The 20,311-nt window shown below is 38.1% G+C and overlaps 1 protein-coding gene across 4 annotated transcripts in view; it reads left to right on the plus strand.

Moving 5' to 3' along the window:
• Positions 1–20,311, plus strand: part of LOC128685363 (uncharacterized) — a 109,322-nt gene that overhangs the window by 69,710 nt on the left and 19,301 nt on the right. For 3 of the 4 annotated variants that reach the window (XM_053771856.2, XM_070082784.1, XM_053771857.2), the window contains 2 exons: positions 10,572–10,706; positions 17,456–17,587. In XM_053771856.2, coding sequence (XP_053627831.1) covers positions 10,572–10,706; positions 17,456–17,587 — 267 coding nt within the window. The remainder of the gene's footprint in view (positions 1–10,571; positions 10,707–17,455; positions 17,588–20,311) is intronic. The other variant, XM_053771858.2, reaches the window with a different exon arrangement.

The following is a 20,311-nucleotide window of genomic DNA, read 5'->3' on the forward strand; positions in this document are numbered from 1 at the left end:
GAGAGTATGGGCAACCAGGTTGATGAGGTATAGGATAGATTTAAGAATGTAGTGTTCAGCAGAAGTGTGTGGTTACAGGAAAGTGGGTGCAGGAGGGAAAAAGAAAAGCAATTGGTAGAATAATGAAAAAGTTGGCAAATGAGAGGTTTTTACAAAGTTTTTACAAATGTATTAATAATTTTCTAAAAAAGACCCAATACCTCTATAACAAGCACTGCCCTAAAAAAACTAAACAGATGACAGCTAAGAGACTGAACAGTCCCTGGTTAACACCCAGCATTCTCAAATCCATAAATACAAAACACCAATATGAAAAACAGTACAGAATGGGTCACATAACCAGAGACCAAACAAAACGTTACTCGTCAATCCTAACCAGCCTGATAAGAAGGGCAAAAAAATTGTATTATGAGAACAGATTATCCAACTTACGAGGTGATATAAAAAAGACCTGGAAAACCCTATCAGAAATTCTAGGAACAAAAAAGTTATCACGAAATAGTGAAATAAAATTAGCAAAATCAGATGAACCCCAACTCCCACCAACAGAAACAGCAAATAGACTCAATGGCTTCTTCTCCACTATAGGACAAAACCTTGCCAATAAAATCCCAAGCTCAGATACCCCACCAAATGACTACCTCACCGGCAACTACCCGAACACACTGTTCCTAGCTCCGACTAACCCATACGAAGTCTCCCTTATTATCAACACACTAAAAAACAAGGCAGGAGATTTAAATACCTTACCACCCTTTATATACAAAAAAGTGTCACAAGTGCTATCACCAATCATTGCAACACTCTTTAACAAATCCATTGAATCCTCCACCTTCCCTACAGTACTCAAAATAGCAAGGGTCACCCCGATCCACAAAGGAGGAGACCAAACAGAGTTGAATAACTATAGGCCAATATCCAACTTACACCCTCTCTCAAAAATCTTCGAAAAATTAATTCATAAACGAATCTACTCCTACCTTATCTCCCAAAACATACTCAACCCCTGCCGATTTGGATTCAGGCCAAATAAAAATACTAATGATGCTATTATACACATGCTAGAACATATATACACTGCAATAGAGAAAAAAGAAGTCCCACTGGGGATCTTCATTGACTTACGTAAAGCTTTTGATACAGTTAACCATGACTTGCTCCACGTAAAATTGTCACATTATGGTATAAGAGGGCACTCCCTCAACTACCTCAAGTCATACCTCAGCAACAGAAGCCAATATGTGTATGCAAATGGGGCAAACTCTTCTGCACAACCAATTACAGTTGGTGTCCCACAGGGAAGTGTCCTTGGCCCTCTTCTCTTTCTCCTATACATAAATGACCTACCAAATGCTTCGCAATTACTCAAACCCACACTATTTGCAGATGACACTACATACGTCTTCTCCCACCCGAGCCCAGTCACGCTAGCCAATACTGTAAATACCGAATTACAGAAAATATCTACCTGGATGAGGACTAACAAACTTACACTAAACATTGACAAAACCTACTTCATTCAGTTTGGTAACAGAGCTACAGATGTCCCTCTTAACATAATGATAAACGGATCACCTATCACAAAGCTAACAGAGGGAAAATTCTTAGGAATCCACCTTGATAATAGACTCAAATTTCATACACATATACAACAAATTTCTAAGAAAATTTCCAAGACTGTAGGCATACTATCGAAGATACGGTACTATGTTCCACAGTCAGCCCTCCTGGCCCTATATCACTCTCTTATTTACCCCTATCTCATCTATGGAATTTGTGCATGGGGCTCAACAACAAGTAACCATCTCAGACCACTAATTACCCAACAAAAGGCTGCAGTTAGAATGATAACAAATTCTCACTATAGGCAGCACACTCCACCAATATTCAATACACTAAACCTACTCACCATACAAAACATCCATACTTATTACTGCACCTATTACATACATAGAACACTTAACTCTGATATTAACCCTCCCCTCAAACATCTCCTTGCCAACCTCAACAGAACACATGACCATAACACAAGGCACAGATCACTCTTTGATGTTCCTCGTGTCCATCTCACACTATGCAAAAACTCAATGCACATAAAAGGCCCTAAAATCTGGAATTCATTACCTGTAAATATAAAAGAAACACTACCTGTTTATAAATTCAAGTCTCTTCTCAAAGATCACTTACCCAAAACCAAATAAATACTGAATAACTGAACCTTATAAATTGTATATCTTAAATGTTTCTCACAATTATATCACATAAATGTTAAACCTAAAACCCAATCTAACTTTATTATTTTTTAAATACACTACCTAACAGAATACTCCATTCTACTGAATGTACAACAATGCATACAACCATATGACCTGTCTTTGTAATACATTAAAGTTTTATCACTGATTTCATCATTGCTTAGTTAATCTTAAGTTAATTTTAAGCCAGCCCGTAATGCTATGCATAGTATAAGTGGCTTTGGCATGCTGCTCTTATCTGTATTTTTTGTACCTCTGTATGTGTGCTCAAATTTTAAATAAATAAATAAATAAATAAATAAATAAATAAATAAATAAGTGATATAAGGAGGGGGAAGTATATGGAGAGAAAAAGAGAGGTTAAGAGAGTGTGGAAGGAATATAAAAGGAGACCAAGTGAGAGAGTGGGTGAGATGCTGTAAATAAATTTTGCTGAGAATAAGAACAAATTTTGGAGTGAGAATAAGTTAAGAAAGCCTAGGGAAAAATAGGAGAGGAGAGTTATTAGACAGAGAGTTGGAAGTATCGGGAAGATGGAGGGAATTTTGAGGATCTGTTAAATGTTGAAGATAGGGAAGCTGTGATTTCTTGCACTGGAAAGGGAGGTATAACATCTTATAGGAGTGAGGAAGAGCCAGTTGTGAGTGTGGGGGAGGTGCATGAGGCAGTGGGTAGAATGAAAGGGGGTAAAACTGCTGGGATTGATGGATAAAGACAGAAATGTTAACCGTCAAACTGTTTCGGTCGTATATATATGTCTTATGAGCCAATGTGTTTGACGTATATATACACTCAAAAATTCTAGTGGCTTCAAATCAAGCAGGAGAAAGCTGGTAGGCTCACATGTGAGAGAATCAGTCTGTGTGGTCAGTGTGCACAAAATAAAAAAAAATCTTAAAGCAAGCACTGCATAATGAGAAAAAAAAAATCCAACCTTGTTTTTGGATTAAAACACTGAGTTTGAGGTGTATTTTTGTATAGTTTTTATGGTTATATTCTCATTTTCGTAGTCACATTTGAAAGAATGGAAACATAGAAATGGAGGTGATTTTGTTTGGTTTTACTATGAAAAGGACCTTGAAATGGAGCTCAACGTAGGAGAAATGTTTGATTTTTGCTGATGTTCAAGAGTAAACAAATGATGTCATTGCCCAATAAATGTCCAACTAGCCATTCTAATATGCAGTCATGAATGGGTTGACATTATTTATACAATTATTACAGTATTGCAGTAGTCTGCATAACAGTAAATCTTCTATTTTTTGTTTGAATAAAAATTCAAAATAGAAAGCAAGATCTTGTAATATCAGAGGGGCTGGGAGACATGACTGATGAACAAAGAAAATGTTATTTTAGAGCCAGGAATGTCTGCATTGTTCATTCTGGACCCTAGTTTGAAATTGGCATACAGGTCTCCCTCAACATTCACGTTTTCAACTTTCATGGGCTTCACACATTCGCGAATTCCCAACTGCCAAATTCCCAGCCACCAAATTCCCATCCGCCAAATCGTATTTAAGTTTCCCGCCACCTGCGAGTCCCTACTACCCTCCCTCCGACCCCTGCAACTGGCAGCCAGCCCTCCCTCCACTCAGTGTGGTGAGTGTTTTGTTTGTTCATTATTTGCTATTAAACTACAGTATAAATAATGTAAACCCATTCGTGACTGCATATTGGAATGGCTATTCGGACAGGTATTAGACGGTGACATCATGTGTTTACTCTTGAACACAGCAAAGAATCAAACATTTCTGCTACTGCTAATAATAACAATAGTAGTAATAATAATAATAATAATAATAATAATAATAATAATAAATACGATATAATTGAAGAAGGAAATTGTACAAAAATACGAGGGAGTGGTTGACACATCGTCAGTGTAGCTTTGTTTATGCTGGAGTGAGGATTAGTCTCCCTGCTCTTCCAAACATTTCACAATAATTCATTGTGTTTGGTGCTTGTAGATTGAGTGCGACTGGAGTGGTAGAGGCAGTGGTTGAGGCAGCGATTGAGGCAGTGGTTGAGGCAGCTGTTGAGGCAGCGATTGAGGCAGCGATTGAGGCAGTGGTTGAGGCAGCTGTTGAGGCAGCGACTGAGGCAGCGATTGAGGCAGTGGTTGAGGCAGCTGTTGAGGCAGCGATTGAGGCAGCTGTTGAGGCAGCGGTTGAGGCAATGGTATTTAATAACATACATGTTAATAATAATAATAATACGTTATTAATAATAACATGTACTATTATTATTTATAACATATATGTTATTAAATACCACTGCCTCAACTGCTGAATTATTGTGAAATGTTTGGAAGAGCAGGGAGACTAATGCTCACTCCATCATAAACAAAGTCACATTGACGATGTGTCAACCACTCCCTCATATTTTTGTACAATTTCCTTCTTCAATTATATCGTATTTATTATTATTATTATTATTATTATTATTATTATTATTATTATTATTATTGTTATTATTATTAGCAGTAGCAGAAATGTTCGATTCTTTGCTGTGTTCAAGAGTAAACACATGATGTCACCGTCTAATACCTTTCCGAATAGCCATTCCAATATGCAGTCACGAATGGGTTTACATTATTTATACTGTAGTTTAATAGCAAATAATGAACAAACAAAACACTCACCACACTGAGTGGTGGGAGGGCTGGCTGCCAGTTGCGGGGGTTGGAGGGAGGGTAGTAGGGACTCCCAGTGGTTGAGGAAGTGGTGGAGGCATTGGTGGAGTCTGTGGTATTTAATAACATACATGTTATTAAAGCATAACATGTATATATTTAGTACAATTTATGACATTTTCATGTATTTTATGATTGTTCATGGTTCAACAAGTTAAGGAAGCAGTATTGTATTATATTTCCGTACAATATATTGGGGCACCAAACATTCACGGTTTTTCAACATTCACTAGGCTCTTGATCCCCTAACCCTCGCGAATGTTGAGGGAGACCTGTATTTTTTAACTTGTGTGAAATTGGCCAAATTGCCATTTCTGACCACTTTATTGGGTAGTCAGAATCAGTAAATGGGCAGTTTCTTGTACTCAGTCGATAGAACAAATGGAATTATAAAGAAATAGCTATGAGTTTTGTCAACTGGAACAATGGAATTACCGAAAATAGGGCTCAAAGTGAGCGAAATTGCAGATTCGTAAATATCTCTGAGATCGCTAACTTTGTGAGAGCGTAATTCCATAAGTTTTCCATCAAATTTCATACTTTTGGTGTCATTACCATTGGAAAAAGATTCTCTATCATTTCATAAGTTTTTTTTTTTTTTTTTCTTTTTTTTTCCAATATTTTGTGACACTAGGAGACACCTCAGGATTTGGGGTTGTGACAGTCAAAGGGTTAAAAGCATGTGGGGATATAATTTTGGAATGGTTGGTTTTTTTTAATAAATGTATGGAAGAGGTGGAAGGTACCTAGGGACTGGCAAAGAGCATGCATAGTACCTTTGTATAAAGGCAAAAGGGACAAAAGACAGTGTAAAAAATGTAGAGGAATAAGCCTGTTGAGTATACCTGGTAAAGTGTATGGTAGAGTTTTTATTGAAAGAAAGGTAAAATGGAGAGCAGGATCGCAGATGAACGAGGAGGCTTGAAGAAGGGTAAGGGGTGTGTAGACACAAGTGTTTACAGCGAAGTATATAGGTGAACAGTATTTGCATAAAAGTAAAGAGGCTTTTGTTGCACTTATTGATTTGGAAAAGGCATATGATAGGGTGGATAGGGGGACAATGTGGCAAATGTTGCAATGTGTGGAATAGGTGGTAGGTTACTGAAAGCAGTTAAAAGTTTTTACAAGGATAGTGAGGCTCAGGTTAGAGTATGTAAGAGAGAGGGACATTATTTCTCAGCAAAAGTAGGCCTTGGACAGGGATGTGTGATGTCACCATGGTTGTTCAATATATTTACAGATGGAGTTGTACTTAGGTTAGGGCATTGGCTTAAGCCGTTAGGAGAATTGGACCTGCCTCGCATGGGCCAGTAGGCCTGCTGCAGCATTCCTTCTTTCTTTTGCTTGGGTGTTGGCAAGAGGTGTGGGATTAAGAGATAAAGAATCTAACACAAAGTGGGCATTGTTGCAGTTGCTTTTTTTTTTTTTTTTTTTTTTTTTTTTTTTTTTTTTTTTTTTTTTTTTTTTTTTTTTTTGATGGATGAGTTTAGAAAGGTACGTAAAAGAAGGAAATTAAAAGTGAACATAGGAAAGTGCAAGGTGATAAGGATAACAGATCTTTAGGTAATGACACATTGGATATCACATTGGAGGGAGGGAGTGTGGAGGAAGTGAATGTATTTAGTTAGTATTTGGGAATGGATTTGTCAGCAGATTGGTCTTTGAAAGATGAGGTGAATCATAGAATTGATAAAGGGAAAATGATGAGTGGAGCAATGAGGAGTCTGTGGTGACAAAGAACATTATCCATGGAAGCAAAGAGGGAAATGTATGAGAGTATAGTGGTACCAACACTCTTATATAAGTGTGAAGCATGGGTGGCGAATGTGGCAACAAGAAGGCTGGAGGCTGTGAGATGTCCTGTCTGAGGGCAATGTGCAGTGTGAATATAATGCAGAAAATCTGTAGCTTGGAGATTAGAAGGCAGTGCTGGAGTTTTAAAAGTATTATCCAGAGGAAAAAGGAGGGGTTGTTGAAGTGGTTCAGACATTTAGAGAGGGTGGAAGAAAATAGAATGACTTGGAAGGCATATAAATCTTTGGGAAAGGAAGGCAGGGTAGGGGTCATCCTAGGAAAGGTTGGAGGGAGGGGGTAAAGAAGGTTTTGTGTGTGAAGGGCTTGGGCTTCCAGCAAGCATGCATGGGCATGTTAGATAGGAGTGTATGTTAGGTAAGACACATATGCAACAGTTAGGTATCTTTATTTCGAAACGTTTCGCCTACACAGTAGGCTTCTTCAGTCGAGTACAGAAAAGTTGATAGAAGCAGAAGATACTTGAAGACGATGTAATCAGTCCATCACCCTTAAAGTTTTGAGGTGGTCAGTCCCTCAGTCTGGAGAAGAGCATTGTTCCATAGTAGGAAACAATATGGAGATGAAGTGACAAATTGGAGCCTTATATAGCGCCAAGAGGTGAGACGTAGGTCACTAGAAGAGGTAAGAACTCAGATGTTGTGAGGTCAGGTCCCTCTCAAATCCAGCCATTCTCACTAGTGGAGGTTGTCGAAGTTGATTGCAGGTCTGTACCAAGATACCCTTGTGTTGCAGTGTCTGACAGATTGAACATTAAAATGGTATAAAATACCGACAGGTTGTTAGGTAAGACACATATGCAACAGTTAGGTATCTTTATTTCGAAACGTTTCGCCTACACAGTAGGCTTCTTCAGTCGAGTACAGAAAAGTTGATAGAAGCAGAAGATACTTGAAGACGATGTAATCAGTCCATCACCCTTAAAGTTTTGAGGTGGTCAGTCCCTCAGTCTGGAGAAGAGCATTGTTCCATAGTAGGAAACAATATGGAGATGAAGTGACAAATTGGAGCCTTATATAGCGCCAAGAGGTGAGACGTAGGTCACTAGAAGAGGTAAGAACTCAGATGTTGTGAGGTCAGGTCCCTCTCAAATCCAGCCGTTCTCACTAGTGGAGGTTGTCAAAGTTGATTGCAGGTCTATACCAAGATACCCTTGTGTTGCAGTGTCTGACAGATTGAACATTAAAATGGTATAAAATACAGACAGGTTGTTAGGTAAGACACATATGCAACAGTTAGGTATCTTTATTTCGAAACGTTTCGCCTACACAGTAGGCTTCTTCAGTCGAGTACAGAAAAGTTGATAGAAGCAGAAGATACTTGAAGACGATGTAATCAGTCCATCACCCTTAAAGTTTTGAGGTGGTCAGTCCCTCAGTCTGGAGAAGAGCATTGTTCCATAGTAGGAAACAATATGGAGATGAAGTGACAAATTGGAGCCTTATATAGCGCCAAGAGGTGAGACGTAGGTCACTAGAAGAGGTAAGAACTCAGATGTTGTGAGGTCAGGTCCCTCTCAAATCCAGCCGTTCTCACTAGTGGAGGTGTCGAAGTTGATTGCAGGTCTGTACCAAGATACCCTTGTGTTGCAGTGTCTGACAGATTGAACATTAAAATGGTATAAAATACCGACAGGTTGTTAGGTAAGACACATATGCAACAGTTAGGTATCTTTATTTCGAAACATTTCGCCTACACAGTAGGCTTCTTCAGTCGAGTACAGAAAAGTTGATAGAAGCAGAAGATACTTGAAGACGATGTAATCAGTCCATCACCCTTAAAGTTTTGAGGTGGTCAGTCCCTCAGTCTGGAGAAGAGCATTGTTCCATAGTAGGAAACAATATGGAGATGAAGTGACAAATTGGAGCCTTATATAGCGCCAAGAGGTGAGACGTAGGTCACTAGAAGAGGTAAGAACTCAGATGTTGTGAGGTCAGGTCCCTCTCAAATCCAGCCATTCTCACTAGTGGAGGTTGTCGAAGTTGATTGCAGGTCTGTACCAAGATACCCTTGTGTTGCAGTGTCTGACAGATTGAACATTAAAATGGTATAAAATACCGACAGGTTGTTAGGTAAGACACATATGCAACAGTTAGGTATCTTTATTTCGAAACGTTTCGCCTACACAGTAGGCTTCTTCAGTCGAGTACAGAAAAGTTGATAGAAGCAGAAGATACTTGAAGACGATGTAATCAGTCCATCACCCTTAAAGTTTTGAGGTGGTCAGTCCCTCAGTCTGGAGAAGAGCATTGTTCCATAGTAGGAAACAGTATGGAGATGAAGTGACAAATTGGAGCCTTATATAGCGCCAAGAGGTGAGACGTAGGTCACTAGAAGAGGTAAGAACTCAGATGTTGTGAGGTCAGGTCCCACTCAATGTTCAATCTGTCAGACACTGCAACACAAGGGTATCTTGGTACAGACCTGCAATCAACTTCGACAACCTCCACTAGTGAGAACGGCTGGATTTGAGAGGGACCTGACCTCACAACATCTGAGTTCTTACCTCTTCTAGTGACCTACGTCTCACCTCTTGGCGCTATATAAGGCTCCAATTTGTCACTTCATCTCCATATTGTTTCCTACTATGGAACAATGCTCTTCTCCAGACTGAGGGACTGACCACCTCAAAACTTTAAGGGTGATGGACTGATTACATCGTCTTCAAGTATCTTCTGCTTCTATCAACTTTTCTGTACTCGACTGAAGAAGCCTACTGTGTAGGCGAAACGTTTCGAAATAAAGATACCTAACTGTTGCATATGTGTCTTACCTAACAACCTGTCGGTATTTTATACCATTTTAATGTTCAATCTGTCAGACACTGCAACACAAGGGTATCTTGGTACAGACCTGCAATCAACTTCGACAACCTCCACTAGTGAGAATGGCTGGATTTGAGAGGGACCTGACCTCACAACATCTGAGTTCTTACCTCTTCTAGTGACCTGCATCTCACCTCTTGGCGCTATATAAGGCTCCAATTTGTCACTTCATCTCCATATTGTTTCCTACTATGGAACAATGCTCTTCTCCAGACTGAGGGACTGACCACCTCAAAACTTTAAGGGTGATGGACTGATTACATCGTCTTCAAGTATCTTCTGCTTCTATCAACTTTTCTGTACTCGACTGAAGAAGCCTACTGTGTAGGCGAAACGTTTCGAAATAAAGATACCTAACTGTTGCATATGTGTCTTACCTAACAACCTGTCGGTATTTTATACCATTTTAATGTTCAATCTGTCAGATAGGAGTGAGTGAAGATAAATGGTTTTTATATCTTGATGTACTGTTGGTGTGTAAGCACAGTAACATATATGAAGGGATTCAGGGAACCTGGTTAGTTAGACTTGAGTTTTGGAGGTAGGAAGTACAGTGCCTGCAGTCTAAAGAAGGGGTGTTGATGTCTTGCTGTTTTTTAACTCTGGTGTAGACAGGCCTCTGGCAAGACAGTGATTGAATGAATGAATGATGAAAGTCTTTCTTCTTTTTCGGATCACCCTGCCTCATTGGGAAATGGCCGATGTGTTAAAAAAGAATGTAAGCCCTGAGCTTACTCAGCACCTTTTAATTCTAGAAAATCACTTAAATTTGACTTTGACTGGTTTTTGCTTATTTAATCATTTCTCCATGTACCATATCAAGGTCACACAGAGGTCGGCTGTACCAGCATTTTCCATTTGTCATATTTTTGCATTGTCTTGGCCCTCCCCCTGCCCCCTTTACCTGTTTACAATTTCGCACATACATTACATATTTTATCACTTTCATTGTTCATTAGCTCCACCTGATAATTGAAATTTGAACAGGTTCAAGATGTTGCACAATTGGTTGAGGAACAGTTGCAAATATTTTATGACGAAGAGGATGGGTGTGTTTTACACTCTGTCATGAAGCTGATGGACTTCTGTATAACAGATGAGCCACTCTCTGCAGCCCGAAAGGTTAGTTATTAACACATGACACACAAATGATATACAGTGTCTCTCATTTTGGTGCAGTCTTTGAATAAAGTATTGGGAATGCAGTAAAATCTCCATTGAAACAGTTGGACATGCAGAGTCATCTGAGTTCTATAAATATACAGTAATGGATTGTTTCTTTTCCTTTATCTTAATTGGTGCAGTGTATCATAGAAATTAAATTACAATTTTTTTAATAATCAAACTGAGGGCCCTAATTTTATTAGCCAAATTTATTTAGCCTTATTCCTTGCTTGTCCTTCAACTTGTTAAATCATATAATTAATGACTGTCCCCATTTCCAAATCACAGTTAGTTACCTATAATAAATGACCCTTGAAGGTTTAGTGCTTCTTTTTTATTATAATAATAATTGTACCAATAATAAGTTGCTTTAAGCTAGATTTATGGAAGCTCCATTTTAACCCGTAAATGGTCCAAACGTATATATACGTTCTCTCCCATAGAGCCCCAAATTTTTTAAGTAAAAAATCTTCTTTTTTTTTAATAGGAAAAAAAGAGCATATGGTACCCAGGCATCCTCAGTTATTTTAATAAGGCGCACAGTGAGTGCGCACACCCATTCTCTCATGTCTAGGTGACTCAGGCTTATCATGGCAATGTTGAATGTATGACAAATAAAACGTATATATACATTTGGGGCACTAGCGGTAAAAACGTATACGTATATACATTTGGACCATTTACAGGTTAAGCTACTCACCCTTAGCTGATTGCAGAGATCAAGTCTTAGTTCCAGGCCCCACCTCTCAACTTGCTGCTCGCCAGATTCACTCTAATAGGGTCATGGGTCTTATTGTACTGATTATTTTTGCCTCCACTTCTTTGTCAAGGTCATTTCACTTCCTGGCCACCTTGAGACAAGAATTACTTTCTGACATCACTATGACTCATCCATGCTTCTAACTTCCAGCTGTGCCCCCAAGTACCTGTTTCCCACCTCTCATTCAACCTGTTCCTGTCTGTCCTATCAATTCCTCTGAGTGTTTTATCATCATCTTTCAACAAATCGGCCATATCCCACTGAGGCAGGGTGGCCCAAAAACAAAAACAAAAGTTTCTCTTTTTAACTTTAATAAAGATTTTTAGATTTTGTCACCAAATGGCTAGTTTATTGTGTACCCCATATCCATCCTGTGCTCAAAAAGAAACACAAAAGTTCCTTATTTTAACTTTAGTAATATATACTGGAGAAGGGGTTACTAGCTCCTTGCTCTCAGCATTTTAGTCATCTCTTACAACACGCATGACTTATGGAGGAAGAATTCTATTCCATTTCCCCATGGAGATAAGAGGAAATAAACAAGAACTAGTAAGAAAATATAAGAAAACCCAGAAGGGTGTGTATGTATATGTTTGTACATGCATGTATAATGTGACCTAAGTGTAAGTAGAATTAGCAAGATATACCTGAAATCTTGCATGTTTATAAGACAGAAAAAAGACACCAGCAATCCTACTATCATGTAAACAGGCTTCTGTTTTTGTGTATTTAATATGTTTTTATATGTTCACTCCCTTAGCTCTGGAATTAGTCTTGTTGCATACTTTTGCATGTTAAGCATATGCATGCTTAACATGCATACTTTTGCATGTTAAGCATATGCATGCTTAGCATGCATACTTTTGCATGTTAAAAATATGCATGCTAATATGCATACTTTTGCATGCTAAGCATATGAATATTTAACATGCATGATACAAATACAATTTTTTATTTCCTTGCAAGTTTACATTGAGATTATGTATTTACAATAATGAGTTGCAGTGCAAAAAGAGCCACTATCATGCCTTGGCATTATGGGCAGACTAAATTTAATGGCTTACAGACTACTTAATACTAGAGAAATTGATCATAGTTGTTGTTGTTTTTTTTTTAACCCTTAAACTGTCCAAACAAATTTACGTTGACATGCGTAATGCTCTAAAAGTAGATCTACGTTTCTTACATATTTTCAAATATAACAGAAATAAAAAGTAGATCAAAGTTTTTTTTTTACACATTTTCAAATCTATAAAAAAAGAAAAGATCTACTTTTTTTACATGCTTTCAAATGTTGAAAAAACGTAGATCTACGTTTGGACAGTTTAAGGGTAAAAGGTGTATATCTGTTTTTATTTATAGCAGACAGTAAGTTTACTCAAATTACAGTCTGGGGATATTACATTTGGACAAGTTGAAAGTAATTTGAAACCCATACTGTACGCCATTCTCTCCTTTCTTGTTGCCAATCAACATTTGTTATTGGAGTATATAAATAAGATAGATGAGCTAAGATTAATTGCAAGTGCAGGAAGCATAGATATTATTGCTGCAACAAAGACCTGGCTGAATCTGAAAGAGAGATGCCTTCTGAATGCCACATACAAGGTTATAAATTATTCTACGCTGATAGGGACAACAGGAAGGGTGGTGGAGTAGTGATGTATGTCAGATAATTTAAATTGTTGTGTTAGAAAAGATATTTTTTTTTTATTTATTTATTTTTATTTGGACATGATACATAGTTGTATAAAATTAGAAGTGTCAGTCACTGAAACTGTTTGGTTACAGCTTCTCATGGGTCATGAAAAACTAATCTTGGGTGTGATTTGCAGGCCCCCAAACCTTGATAGGGAGTGCAGTAAACTTCTGTGGGACAAAATTCGTAGGGCATCTACATACGAAAATGCTGTGCTAATGGGGGATTTTAACTTTAGACAAATTGACTGGAGTAATTTCACAGGAAATTTAGAGTCAAGTGACTTTCTTGATACGATTCAGAATTGTTTTTTAAAACAGTTTGTGACAGAACCAACTAGAGGAAATATCCTGCTTGACTTGGTTCTTTCCAGCAGAGAATCGCTAATTAATCATCTTAAGGTTAATGATGAGCTTAGGGAAAGTGATCACAAATCGCTCAATTTTAATATATCATGGAATTACCCTAATAATGGCAATCAAGTTTCTGTCCCTGACTTTCGTTTGGCTGATTTCATAGGATTGAGAAATTACCTGGGTGGGCTGAACTGGAATGACCTCACTGTGGGTCAGGTAGGTGGTGATGGTTGCCGATATGACGTTTTCCAGAACATAGTTCTAGCTGCTCAGACAACTTATGTTCCGAATAGGGAAATCATACCAAACAAAAATTATCCTAAATGGATAAACAATAGATTAAAACATCTCACTGGTCAAAAGAGAGGCATATATAGGCAAATGAAAAGAGGAGAGGGGCAGTTAAGAAATCAGTATATTCAGTTAAAAATAAAAATAAAAAAGGGAATAAGAAAAGCAGTCTAGGTAGTAGGTTGGTAGACAGCAACTGCCCAGGGAGGTACTACCATCCTGCCAAGTGAGTGTTAAACGAAAGTCTGTAATTGTTTTACATGATGGTAGGATTGCTGGTGTCCTTTTTTTCTGTCTCATAAACATGCAAGATTTCAGGTATGTCTTGCTACTTCTACTTACACTTAGGTCACACTACACATACATGTACAAGCATATATATACACACCCCTTTGGGTTTTCTGCTATTTTCTTTCTAGTTCTTGTTCTTGTTTATTTCCTCTTATCTCCATGGGGAAGTGGAATAGAATTCTTCCTCATAAGCCATGCATGTCGTAAGAGGCGACTGAAATGCCGGGAGCATGAGGCTAGTAACCCCTTCTCCTGTATATATTACTAAATTTGAAAGGAGAAACTTTCGTTTTTCCTTTTGGGCCACCCCGCCTTGGTGGGATACGGCCGGTGTGTTGAAAGAAGAAGAAAGAAAAGCAGAGAGATTATGAGGTTAAAGTTGCAAGGGAATTGAAGACTAACCCAAATGGATTCTTTCAGGTATGCAGAAGTAAGATTAGGGACAAGATACGCCCACTCAAAAGTTACTTGAGTCAGCTCACTGACAGTGATAAGGAAATGTGCAAAATTTTTAACACTTGCATCCTCTCAGCTTTTACACAGGAAGATACTAGCGATATTCCAGAAATAATAAATTATGTAGAACAGGATGATGATAAACTATGCACGATTAGGGTCACAAGTGACATGGTCCTTAGACAAATAGACAAATTAAAACCTAACAAATCCCCAGGCCCTGATGAGCTGTACACAAGGATTCTAAAGGAATGTAAAGAGGAGCTTAACAAACCTTTGGCTAATCTTTTCAACATATCACTACAAGATTGAGACACTTACGCAACAAATGGGAATCTTTAAACCATTTATCACATCTGTCAGACACTGCAACATCATTAGATCTTGATACAAAGAATTATTCAACACTTGTCCAACCTTTGGACGAAGACCTACTTAGACTAGTGGATGATGGTTCCACTATGACCCTGCCTCCTCTTGCTTCGCCTCACCTGACTACAGTATATAAGCCACTTCTACGGCCCTGTGCTGTACTTTCTACAAGATTGATGGACTGAACACACCAGCTCCAGGCTGAGGGACTGATTACGTCAAACTCCTCCTTTCCTTACACCTTTCTGCTTTGTACTGGACTGATGAAACCACTGTGTGGCAAAACGTTTCTTCAATAAAGATTCCTATATGTTGCATAAGTGTCTCAATCTTCAACTTGTTGGTTTTAAACCATTTATCACATCACTACGAACTGGCATAGTACCAGATAAGTGGAAAATGGCAAATGTGATACCTATTTTCAAAGCAGGTGACAGGTCCTTAGCTTTGAACTATAGACCAATAAGCCTAACCTCCCTAGTGGGAAAATTTATGGAATCAGTACAGTGGTACCACAAGTTTCAAACAGCTCCCAACTCGAACAATTTTGTAAGTGTATTTTTGTAAGTGCTTTTGTAAGTGTATTTTTGAGGGTCTGAAACAAACTAATCTAATTTACATTATTCCTTATAGGAACAAATTCATTCGGTATCGGCACTCGAACAGCCTTTTGGAATGAATTAAGTTCGTCAGTGTTCCACAGGAGTCACTGTTGAGCCCCTTGTTGTTCACAATCTACATAAACGACATAGATGAGGGAATAAGTAGCAATAGAAGCAAGTTTGCCAATGACACCAAAATAGGCAGAAGAATTCATTCTGATGAGGACATTAGAGCACCCAAGGAAGATTTGAATAGACTGATGCAGTGGTCGGAGAAGTGGCAGATGCAGTTTAATATAGACAAATGTAAAGTTCTAAACATTGGACAGGAAAATAACCATGCCACATATAAACTAAATAATGTAGATCTTAATATTACTGATTGCTAAAAGGATTTGGAAGTTCTGGTTAGCAGTAATCTAAAACCAAGACAACAGTGCATAAGTGTTCGCAATAAAGCAAACAGAATTCTTGGCTTCATATCAAGAAGCATAAATAATAGGAATCCTCAGGTTGTTCTTCAACTCTATATAGCCTTGGTTAAGCCTCAGATTATGCTGCACAGTTTTGGTCACCGTATGACAGACTGGATGTAAATGCTCTGAAAAACATACAAGGAGGATGACAAAGTTGATCCCATGTATCAGAAATCTTCCCTATGAGGATAGACTGAGGGCCCTGAATCTGCACTTTCTAGAATTAGGGGGGATATGATTGAGGTGTATAAATGGAAAACAGGAATAAATAAAGGGGATGTAAATAGTGTGCTAAAAATATCTAGCCATGACAGGACTCGCAGCAGTCGTTTTAAGTTGGAAAAATTCATATTCAAGAACGATACAGGAAAGCACTGGTTTGGTAATAGAGTTGTGGATGAGTGGAATAAACTCTCGAGTACCATCATAGAAGCCAAGACATTGTGTAGTTTTGAAAATGGGTTAGATAAATACATGAGTGGGTGTCGGTGGGTGTGAGTTGGACATGACTAGCTTGTGCTGGTAGGTCTGATGCCATACTCCATCATAATGTGACCTGACCTGACTAGGTTGAGCCATTGGCTTAAGCTGGTGGGAGACCTGGACCTGCCTCACATGGGCTACCAATGTCCCAAAAAAAGAGATTTGAACATGGCATATGCATTGAAGACATTTTGAATACAATCCTATATTCGTTTTTCAATTTAGGTGTCATGTAATAAACCACAAAAATCTACACCATGAAAAAACTCCTGAGTAGGCAGGCAACGTCATTTGTGAGATGCACTTCAATAAAAGTTGTTGGGTAAGCAAAACATTTGAATTAAAAAGATTGCAAATTTTGTTCAGTTGTATTTTAAATACTGTAATTCAACACACACATACACACATTACTTATTAACAATTATATTATGTATATGGTTGAAGTAGGAGAGCTGAGTATTGCTAACATTATTGTTTATGTATATAAACTTTAAAGGGAAGCACTAAACCCATAGGGGTCTTGCAATGCCTGGGGAATGGGAGGCATTGAGGTTCAGTCCAAAAATATGGGGAGAACAAGCCAAATTCCTTGGATCAAGAGCCACTCATCAGCATCATGGAACCTTGCTTGAGGAAAGTAATCCTGCAAGACAGAACAAGGGTAGGGGAAACTGATGAAGAGGAAGGGAAGGGAGTAACTAAGAGAAAGAGGAAGAGGAAAGAATTTGCTCTTAAGATTATTTCATATATTGTTTGCATTGTGAATTATACAGGGATTGGAAACTAGAGATACTGTTGATGGAAACTAGAGATACTGTTTATGTAATTCTCTCAGTTACCTGAATGTAGTTGAACCATATCAGTTTGTTTTCTGGTTTTTGTGGTATGTAAGTATTGATATGTATGTTTTTATTATTGCAGAAAGAACTAAAGAAGATTGTAGAATTAATAAATCCTATTGCCTCTACTAAACGAGACAAAGTGGATGACGTAAACATTACCGTTTTTCGCTTCTTTGCCCATCTGGTGATTAAGAAATGGAGGGGGAAAATGGTGAGTGCAAATTTTGAATCTGTTCTTTTATTATTATTATTATTATTATTATTATTATTAATATTATTATTATTAACACAGCCATTTCCCACCAAGGCAGGGTGACCTGAAAAAGAAGGGCTTTCATCATCATTCGCTCCACCACTATTCTGTGTATTTACATCATATTACTCAAGTTTTCTTGTACATGGGGTGTCACCAAATACATACAGTGATACCTCAAGTTACGAACTTAATTTGTTCCAGAAGGCTGTTCGAATGCCATTAACTAACGAATTTGTTCCCATAAGGAATCATGTAAATTAGATTAGTCCTTCTCAGACCCCCAAAAATACACTTAATAAAGCACTTACAAAAATACACTTACATAATTGTTCAAGTTGGGAGCTGTTCGAAACTCGAGGTAACTGTATTTTAAACACTACCTAAAAATAGGTTAGATAAATATATGAGTGGGTGTGGGTGGGTGTGAGTTGAACTTGACTAGCTTGTGCTACTAGGTCTGATGCCGTGCTTCTTCCTTCAGTGGATGTGACCTGACTAGGTGGGTCATTGGTCTAAGCTGGGGGGTGACATGGACCTGCTTTGCATGGGCCAGTAGTCCTGCTGCATTGTTCCTTCTTTCTTATGTTCTTATGTATTCAGCAGGCTGGCTGGCTTTGGCTGTCTCTGACTGTCTCTCTCTCTATATCTCTGTATCTATATCTGTATCTGTCTATATCTCTGTCTCTCTCACATGTACACAGAAGTACAGTTATTATACATAGTGTAAATTACCTAGGATAACCCTAATATTGTAGGCAAAGATAGACAGACAGACAAAAATGTTTGTGTGTAACAGTGAAAACAGATACAATAAGGGTTCCCCAGTGCCCATTTATCAAATGTCACTGGGCTGTCAACAGTTGTCAAAACACCATTCTTCAAGGAGTTTCATATATACTCCAGGCACACACAGGCAGACAGAAAGACAGATAAGCAGAGCTAGACAGACAGACAGACAGACAAACAGATTGGCAAACTGGCATAGTGCCAGACAAGTGGAAAAAGGCAAATGTAATACCTACCAAACCATACCATGGGCGGGGATAGAACCCGCGATCAGAGAATCTCAAAACTCAAAACTTGTAATACCTATTTACAAGGCAGGTGACAGGTCCTTACCTTCGAACTATAGACCAATAAGCCTTACTTCCATAGTTGGTAAATTTATGGAATCAATAATTGCTGAAGCAATTCGTAGCCATCTTAAAAGGCATAAATTGATTAATGAATCTCAGCACGGTTTTACAAAGGGGCATTCCTGTCTTACGAATTTACTAACTTTCTTCACTAAGGTATTTGAGGAGGTAGATAATGGTATTGAAAATGATATTGTGTATATGGACTTCAGTAAGGCTTTTGATAGAGTTCCACATCAGGGGCTTTTGAGAATATTTAAGGAACACAGAATAGGAGAAATTTTTTCCTGGGTACAGGCATGGTTGACAAATAGGCAGCAGAGAGTTTGCATAAATGGGGAGAAATCAGAATGGGGGCACATCAGAAGCAGTGTTCCACAGGGGTCAGTGTTGGGCCCCTTGTTCACAATCTACATAAAAGACATAGATGAGGGAATAAATAGCGACATAAGCAAATTTGCTGATGACACCAAAATAGGCTGTCCAATTCCTTCTAATGAGGATATTAGAGCACTCCAGGATAATTTGAATACACTGATGCAGTGGTCAGAGTAGTGGCAGATAGAATTCAATATAGACAAATGCAAAGTTCTAAATGTTGGACAGGAAAATAACCATGCCACATATAAACTAAATAATGTAGATCTTAACCCTTTCAGGGTCCGTCCCGTAGATCTTCGGCTTTACGTTCAGGGTCCAAACCGTAGATCTACGCCATGAGCTCAGCTCACTCTGATAAACTGTGAGTGGTACATTTGGGCCTAGATATGAGAGAATACATCTATGTGGTATGTGTGCACCACATAAAACAGATCCTGCAGCACACTGTGTATAATGAGAGAAAAAAAATTAAATCATGATTTTTCGATTAAAACAGCAACTTTGCAGTGTTTTTTCGTATGTTTTTTATAGTTGTATTTGCGATTTCTTGGTCTCATTTGATAGAATGGAAGACATATTACAGAAATAGAGATGATTTTGATTGGTTTTAGCACTGGAAATGGCTTGAAACTGAGCTCAAAGTAGCAGAAATGTTAAATTTTTGCCGATATTCAAGAGTAAACAAACGACCTCACACGTCTAATACACACCAGCTGGTGGGTCTAATATACATTCACAAATATGGTGATGATATTTATACAATTATTACAGTATTGCATAACAGTAAATCTATTTTTTGGTGTGAATAAAAATTCATTATGTGAATAAAAAATCAAAATGGAATTTATTTGTAAAGCCTCAAAACATAACTAATGAACAGAAGAAATGTTAGTTTAGTGCCAGGAATGCCTACATTGTTCATTCTGGACCCTATTTTGAAATTGGAATATTTTGAACTTTGTGTTAAATTGGCCAAATTAACAATTTCCGATCACTTTATTTTGTAGTTGAAACAGTTGACTTGGCGATTTCTTGTGCTCAATCGATAGAATAGAAGTAATACTAGTGAAATAGCTAAGAATTTGGTTGATTGGAATAATGTAATTGGCCTAAAATGGGAGTCAAAGTCGGCAAAATCGCCGATTCGTAAATATCGCTGACA

Source organism: Cherax quadricarinatus, chromosome 8 (genome assembly GCF_038502225.1).
Source record: "Cherax quadricarinatus isolate ZL_2023a chromosome 8, ASM3850222v1, whole genome shotgun sequence".
Lineage (NCBI taxonomy): Eukaryota > Metazoa > Arthropoda > Malacostraca > Decapoda > Parastacidae > Cherax > Cherax quadricarinatus.